This window comes from Lampris incognitus, chromosome 18, assembly GCF_029633865.1.
Source record: "Lampris incognitus isolate fLamInc1 chromosome 18, fLamInc1.hap2, whole genome shotgun sequence".
Classification (NCBI taxonomy): Eukaryota; Metazoa; Chordata; class Actinopteri; order Lampriformes; family Lampridae; genus Lampris; species Lampris incognitus.
In genome coordinates, this window is record NC_079228.1 from 26,144,514 (window position 1) to 26,152,460 (window position 7,947).

Sequence of the window (7,947 nt, forward strand, 5' to 3'; positions counted from 1 at the left end):
CCAGGACAACACAAAAGACAGCTCAGATTTAGACACAATTGGGTATTCATACTCCCGGGTTTGACATTTGGCTGCTGTTTTGAGCCGTGCGGCGTGCCTCTCCCCGTGCCGTGCCGTGGGAGGACCCGGTGACCGGCCGAGTTTCAAGAGGCTGCAGACACGTTTCCATACTTCATTACAGTATGTCCAGAGTCATCTAATGATGGGAAGCGCCAGGAGATTACAGCCTGTGTGTGTACGTGTGTGTGTGTGTGTGTGTGTGTGTGTACGTGTGTGTGTGTGTGTATACGTGTGTGTGTGTGTGTGTGTCTGTACGTGTGGGGGGGTACTATGATCTCACAACAATGGAATTTAATCAGGTGTTTGTGAAATGAAAACGGCAAAGGTCTCAAGCTGTTATCACAGTGTTCTGGTGTGTTTTTTGTTATTTTATCCTTAATGGCTGAGGCCGACGTGCCGACTGCGGGCCACTGGTTTCCAGCGAGGGTCTGCCTGCGTGAGCGGCGGTTCTGTAACCAGTAAGACAGTAAGACAGTAAGACAGTGGCTGAGCAGAGCTGATAAGATGCCAGCAGCTGGTGTGGGCTTTAACTGGAGCGCCGCAGGCAGGAAGTGTTTCATAAGAGCCCAGAGACTGTGGCACTCATAGTGTGTGTGTGTGTGTGTGTGTGTGTGTGTGTGTGTGTGTGCCAGGTTTTTCTTTCTTAATGAGGACCAAATGTCCTCATTAGGATAGAAACACCTGAAACCACCTACCCTGTGGGGACATTTTAGGGGTCCCCATGAGGAAAATGGTTCATTTTGGGGTTAGGGCTTGGGTTTAAGGTTAAGGTTAGAATCAGGATTGGGTTAAGGTTAGGGTAAGGGTTAAGGTTAGGGTAAGGGTAAGGGTTAAGGTTAGGGTAAGGGTTAAGGTTAAGGTAAGGGTTACGGTTAGGCATGTAAATTGTGATGGTTAAGGTTAGGGTTAAGGGCAAGGGAATGAATGTAGTCAATTAGGGGTCCCCACAAGTATAGGGTGACGTGTGTGTGAGTGTCTGTGTGTGTCTGTGTGAGTTTGTCTTTATGCAATTCCTCTCGTTATATCTTTTAGATCTGACGAGTTGCTGACTCTGGAACGAGCCTTTGTATTTCAGCATTTCTCGTAAGTTAGAGTCTCAACACCCTTTATCAGTTTGTGACGAGGGACGCCATGTTTGATCCGGAGTTGTGGCTCTTTCCCTCTGTGATTCACTTGGAAAAACAGGCAGCTTGTGTTTCACAAAACGCACATTTTGTTCATTCCCCTCAATGTTATCGACCAGCTCGCTCGGCAGGACCGTGTTCATAGATGTAGCACACACACACACACACACACACACACACACACACAGACATTACCCCCCCCCCCCCACACACACACACACACGATGGAAAACGTTCTCACCTGCAAGTCCCCTCATACAAGCCCATCACCTGTACCAGGGTTGGGTTGGTATCCCCAACACATACCCGCAGTCCTGCGGTTTCTGTTTTCCTTCTCATATTCAGATGTGTCTCTTGGGTCTTTTTGTTTGTGTTGACTGCGGAGCACCGTCAGTCTTTCATTTTCACAGTGTGTTGTCCAAATACAGTTATGATTACATAACGCGGCTGTCTAAACACGAGGCTCCCCCCGGTGCTCTGGGTATCACCGCTTCCCAATATCTCCAAGGTCCCGCTCAGCCCTGACATGCGGCACACAGCTCTCGCTGATCCGAACAGTGCTGGTCTTATTAAAAGCAAAGGTTCCCGGCTCCTTTTGTGCAGCCTTGTCTTCACGCTGACCACCGAGCCGCCCGCTGCTATTGTCTTATTGTCTCCCCCTCAGGAAATACTCAGGGGGTGAGCACGGGTGCAGACGAAGGGGATTGCATACTTGCTTTGAAAAAAAAAAACACCCATCCAACAATAGCTGGAGTCCGACCAAGTCTTTTGCAGCCCCGGTGGATTGCTTCACATTATTGACCTTGCCTGCGTGTTCCACCGCAGTGGTTCATAATGTACTGTATAAGCTGCAGACGGCAGACTGTCAGTCCATGAAGGCAGCGTCTCCACCGGGCCGCCTGTCATCCCAGCGTCTGCCGGCTGCATGTGTCACCTTGGGCGGGGCCGAGCTGGGATGTCGGACTGGCTGTAGCTGCAGACAGATCCTCCCCGGCCTCCTCTGCTTCAGCATCCTGTACGGATCAAGCCCTCTGACCGGGGAAAGGTAGGGCGTGCAGTGATGAGATCGCATCACACTGAATACAATGGAATACAAATGCAGAGCTTTGACGCAGTTTTTTATGATTAACTCGGAACAAGTGATGTTATTAGCTTTGTTGGTGTGTTTACAAAGGAACCGTATGAGCTGTGTCTCCGTCTTCTGCTATATCTGGAATTATTGATAGATACATACAAACTGCATCGCCAGAATTGTTTCCTGTCGTTTGCTGCCTGGAAAACGCCGCTTTTCAAGCCCCTTGAGGGTTTTTAGGCAGTTCACATTCTGTTTCCAATTATACAGTGTATCTTTTTTTACTTTTTCATATATGTAAATAAAAAAAATCAATCAACCAACCGACCGACCGACCGACCGACCGAATCAATCAATCAATCAATCAATCAATCAATCAATCAATCAATCAATCAATCAATCAATCAATATCCGGACCTCGGTCTGGTTAATAAAAACCCACCAAATGTACAAGGAAAGCAAAACTACTCCTCATGCTTCTTTAAAATGTAATTTATTTTGATTGTGCAAATAGGCTCATCCTGCACATCTGGAAGTAAGGGTTTATAAACTCTTGCAGATAAAACGCCGTGCAACATAAACTGCCGGCTTCACTTTCTCGTCGTTGAGTTTTGTCAGGCAAAATAAGTCAATTGTAAACGAGCTCTGTCTGTACAGGGTGATTAAAATGTTTCACTTGATGTTCTTGTACTTTGAGGACTTCTGGTTGAATGCGGCCTTCTCAGTCCTGACCCTGGGACAGCCTGACAGGGTCTGTCTTGTTGTCCTATTAATAGTGGGTATGACAAATGGCCTCCCTTCAGCCGTCTGTTGTTTTTGGCCTCTCTCCTCTGCTCCTCCGCGTCTCTCTCTGGGTAAAAACAATGAGGGATTCTGGCCCTTGCAAAGCTTCCTCCTCTAGGGAGGGGGGGGAAGGGGGGGTCCTTTCTTTGTTGATAATGAGCGACTATTGTCTGAACCAGCAGCAGTCGCGTGCAAGGGACAGTGAAGCAGACGCCGGGCCAACACCCTCGATCCAGGCCCGGGCTCCAACTGCAGACAGGGCGATGGGCGCACCGTTCGGTCAGGGTAACCAGCCAGATGTGTTATCAGGGTAACCAGCCAGATGTGTTATCAGGGTAACCAGCCAGATGTGTTATCAGTCAGCATGGGTTACAATACGGTCAGCCGACAAAGACACATGTCAGAATGTAACGGTGATAAAATCAGCTGCATCGGTGTTTCCCAATCCTGACCTCAAGGGCCCCCCTGTCCTGTAGATTTTCATTGCAACCCTGCATAGTCCTGCTTATAAGTTACCCAACCAACCACATTAAGGCACTTAATTATGTCAGGTGGGCCAGATCTGACATTATCAAGGGCCATAATATGATTGGTACAAGCAGACCTATGCAGGGCTACAATGAAAATCTTGCAGAGCAGGGGGTCTTCGAGGACCAGATTAAGAACCACTGCTCTATCTAGTTACTAGACTGTAACTTGCCAGCGTCATACTGGGATTCATTATAGAAAATAAGCCAAAAACGCTCATAAAATGATGAATCAGATGTAAATTACGACAACGCTTTACGGTCCATGTCTGCCACCCAACAAACTTGACGTTGGCGAGCCAACTGCTGTTCTTTAAAAATAAACCACAAGGGGGCAGCATCGCTCTGCTCATTTTATGGTTCTTGGTTCGCCAGTAGCGATCCAGCGGGATTGCCATAGTGATTCATCTTGAGAGCCATGGGGACTGATGACCGAGACAAAGCAGTCCATCACTCATTCACTCAGTCGATAGCCAATCCACACAGTGATGATCTGGTGTGAGTTGAAGCATTAGCACCATATTCACCTGTGACATGCACACGGTGGGGATGATGGACTGTCCCGACCCCTGGGCTCCTCCAGCGCACCCCTCTCATGCACACACAGTGTGTACAATAAACTGGTGGAGTTATGGTGAAAATAAATGGTAGAACTGACTACTGATGGCACAGTGGTTACAATTTTTTAACCTTTATCTAAGGATAAAGCATACATGCTTCGTTCAGAAATGTCACGGTTCAAATTCCCACACACCTCAGGACTGTCAACTATATCCATAACCACAACTAATGGCCTCTAAGACAATGGGCAGCTCCATCACCAGTAGTTCAGGGTGGCCTTCTCCCGGATCACCACATTGCCATGGTGGAGAAGCTTGCATATACCAATGATCCCAAGAGCTATGCTGTCCGGAGCTTGGCTCCTGGGAGGGTCACCCAAGGTGGATAGGTCAAAGGGGAGGTTCCAGACGAAGCGCGATCCAACAAAGACCTCAACAGCGGAACTGGCAGAAGATGTCTCCAGGTCACAAAGGCAGTGAAGGCGGATGAAGGCTGCAACAGAGGGTGGTCCCCAATCGTCTTGGTTCTCCATGCCGTTGGACTCTGGCCTTGCCACCCCCTGCCAAGGACCATGTGGTGGGTGCGGTCGCATCAGCCTCTCCACGTAAAACGCTGTCACCTGCAGGCGTCCTCCCATTATGCGGCTCCAGGGTCGGCCTCTACGCCCACCTGAACACCCAGAGGGGCCCAGAGGGAGGATGGTCATACTCGACCCCGAATGACCGCCGATGATGATGATAAATTCAGGGTGGAGCTACTCTGTACACCTTGCTCAGTGGCATTGTGTGTGTGTGTGTGTGTGTGTGTGTGTGTTCTCTGTGCATGTTCAGGGCTTCACTTTCTTCTCATTATTTCCCTCATTAAAAGTGCCCCAGTAGGTCCAGGTATTCAAATCTTCTACTTTCTGGTCATGAATGTCCTCCTCTCTAAGCTCTAGGCCACATATGGGTAACCATGTGGCATGCAGGGTTTTTTTTGTTGTTGTTCTAATCAGGCGCCACACCAAATGATTTCACTGACTAGTCCGTCATCTTTGGCTGAAGGTGTAGGGATTTACTCAAACGAGAGAGCCTGAATACTCTTGGCACATGGTTGCCTATGCCTGCACTAGACCATTCCACCCCATAAATGGATGAAATGATATTGAGTCCATGAGTGTGTAAGGCACAGTGCAGACTATCAATCTATTGGGTGCACTTAATCCCCTGCACTGTAAATGTTCCCTTCTTTTCGGTTCGACAGAAGTTATTTCACACCACGATAAGAATCTGTATTAGCTGGGATCCGGGTCCTTTGGGATCACGGAGACATCCGCTTTACACAGCGCGATAAGACAAGACATGTCTCACAGCTGAGATAGCATCAAGCTGTGACGAGTGCTGAATGCTTTTTTTAAACACCAGACCAAAGGATTTCCTGCTTTCATCCGCTTCAGTGCTCCATTATGTAATCCAATCACAGCTCACATAATAGAAAAAAGTGTCTAGTGGCTTCTTCATCCAAAGGAGTTGTGCTGTAAACATGCATCGCCCTCATCAATAATGGATGCCCACCACGAACAAGTTTGCCTTCCCTGTTCTTCAGAATCACCCCCGTCTACCCCTGTGTCCTACTTGGTCGGTTATATAACTCAGTGCTGGTAGGGAAATAAATGCCACAGCCGGGCAAGATGGCCTTCTGAAAGATTGTGCGACAATCGAGGATCCCTATCAGGTCCCCCCAGACCTGCTCACCTGGCCCCCTGGTTTCCTGCCCGACCCGGGCCCTGACATTTTGATGGAGCGCTCCGGGGCCTTGGTAACAAGCCACCGCTGTGATGCCACAGCTGATTTCGGCCGCGGCTGCCGTCCTGTGACTTTCACAAAAAAAAAAAAAGGGGAGGCCACTTCTATCTCGAGCATTACTCTCAGTCCACTAGCTGGGACGCTGACCTTTCCACCGCTGCTTGTTGAGAAGTAAATGCCAATTAGCATTGTTGTGCCTAGCTGGAATGTGAGGGGGCAGTGGCTGGCGGCTGCGAGCTGAGCCAGCAGGTTGCTGTACACCGGAGCAGAGCTTTGCAGCCAGGTGTAGTATTATGTAATAATACGAAATGCTAAATTGACCTGACTGCAGTCTCTTCGAATAGTTACCATGCAATCATTCTGATGATTATTTCCAAATCCTGGTTAAGACCCGGGTACTGTGGGCCAGCCATTATTATTCTCCGCTATGAGACATTACACAGGAGTGGCGTCCAACTATGTGCTCCCGAGAGCCATGTCCCAGCCAAACACTCCAGCAGACGACTTCACTAACTAAATCAACCGGTGTTGTGTGTCTTGGAGCGGAAACCTGCACACGCCTGAGTCTTGATGACACGCGGTCAGTCATCAGCATCAAAGGGCACGACCCAAATGGCCACGCGGTGGCCGCTTGTGTGAGTCTGCGGGCTTTAGAGACACACCGTTGAGTGACATGCATATCAAGGTTTTCGGTGAACTCGCACACTAAAATAGCTGATTTGACCAAATAAATGTCTGCCCCTGCTTAAAAGTCAGCTAGAAAGGAAACGCAGTTGGTGTCATTGTTTGCTTGAATGATGTTTGCTTGACAGCACATGGCTGAACACCAACCCTCCAACCCTCCAGCCCTCCAGCCCTCCAGCCCTCCAACCCTCTAGCTCTCCGACCCTCCAGCTCTCCAACCCTCCGACCCTCCAGCGCTCCAACCCTCCAACCCTTCGGCCCTCCAACCCTCCAACCCTCCGACCCTCCAGCGCTCCAACCCTCCGACCCTTCGGCCCTCCAACCCTCCGACCCTCCAGCGCTCCGACCCTCCGACCCTCCGACCCTCCGACCCTCCAGCGCTCCAACCCTCCGACCCTTCGGCCCTCCAACCCTCCGACCCTCCAGCCCTCCAAACCTCCAACCCTCCGACCCTCCGACCCTCCAATCCTCCGACCCTCCAGCCCTCCAGCCCTCCAGCCAAGTGGCAGCTGGAGGTCTGAAGTTCACAACATGATCAATATACCCATTCACTGTAAACCATTCACCATGTGTGTGATGATCACCAGGCCTTCTGGGGGGTATGTGTGTGTGTGTGTGTGTGTGTTTTTTTTTTTTGGGGGGTAATCACTTGTTGAGGGTGCAAGACTGTTTGTGCTTGAAGCCAAACAACCTTATGCGATTCAATTTTCGGCCTCCATCAACCTTTCTCAAATGAAATTTGGATACTACAGTATCTCGCCAAGCTAAAGATAGATGTTACGTTATGACGACATTGTACATTTGGGAAATGTCTAAACTAATAATTCGCCATTTTTCTCTCTCAGAAGTAAAGGGTAGGTGGATGGATTGGGTGGGTAAAAATAAAGAGCAAAGAGAGTGAGTCACCGTTCTCTCAATCCCAGTCCGGGTATAAATACAACACACACACACACACAAACACACACACACACACACACACACACGCTTTTCCACGCGTGGCTGACATTACGTAAGCCGAGGCGTGGGAGGCGTGATGCGAGGCATGTATAATTCATCAGTGTGGGATAGAATTGAGGAGCTCCATCCATGAGAAGGCGAGAGCCCCCCTACCAAGCCCCACCCAAACCCCCAACACATCCCCATTTGGATCAATGATCTGATGGAAACATACTCCTCTATCACACTTTATGTACTGTAACAGTAATGGCAGGTATTATATATATATATATATATATATATATATATATATATATATATATATATATATATATATATATATATATACACTACCGTTCAAAAGTTTGGGATCACCCAAACAATTTTGTGTTTTCCATGAAAAGTCATACTTATTC

At 48.8% G+C, this 7,947-nt stretch overlaps 1 protein-coding gene across 1 annotated transcript; it reads left to right on the forward strand.

Annotated features, from left to right (window-relative positions):
• The first annotated feature begins 438 nt into the window (after positions 1-438).
• LOC130128386 (uncharacterized) lies at positions 439-7,116 on the forward strand. Its single transcript, XM_056298005.1, has 4 exons — positions 439-518; positions 1,093-1,143; positions 5,762-5,924; positions 6,790-7,116. Exons 1-4 carry the CDS (start codon positions 439-441, stop codon positions 7,114-7,116), a joined length of 621 nt encoding a protein of 206 aa, XP_056153980.1.
• The last annotated feature ends 831 nt before the right edge of the window (positions 7,117-7,947 follow it).

Excerpts from the sequence above, each read along its gene's own strand:
- LOC130128386 (XM_056298005.1), top strand. The coding sequence starts at position 439 with ATGGCTGAGGCCGACGTGCCGACTGCGGGCCACTGGTTTCCAGCGAGG. Across the intron at positions 1,144-5,761 it reads TTTGTATTTCAGCATTTCTC|TGCTGGTAGGGAAATAAATG; the intron begins GTAAGTTAGAGT and ends TATATAACTCAG. Across the intron at positions 5,925-6,789 it reads TGGAGCGCTCCGGGGCCTTG|CTCTCCGACCCTCCAGCTCT; the intron begins GTAACAAGCCAC and ends CCAACCCTCTAG.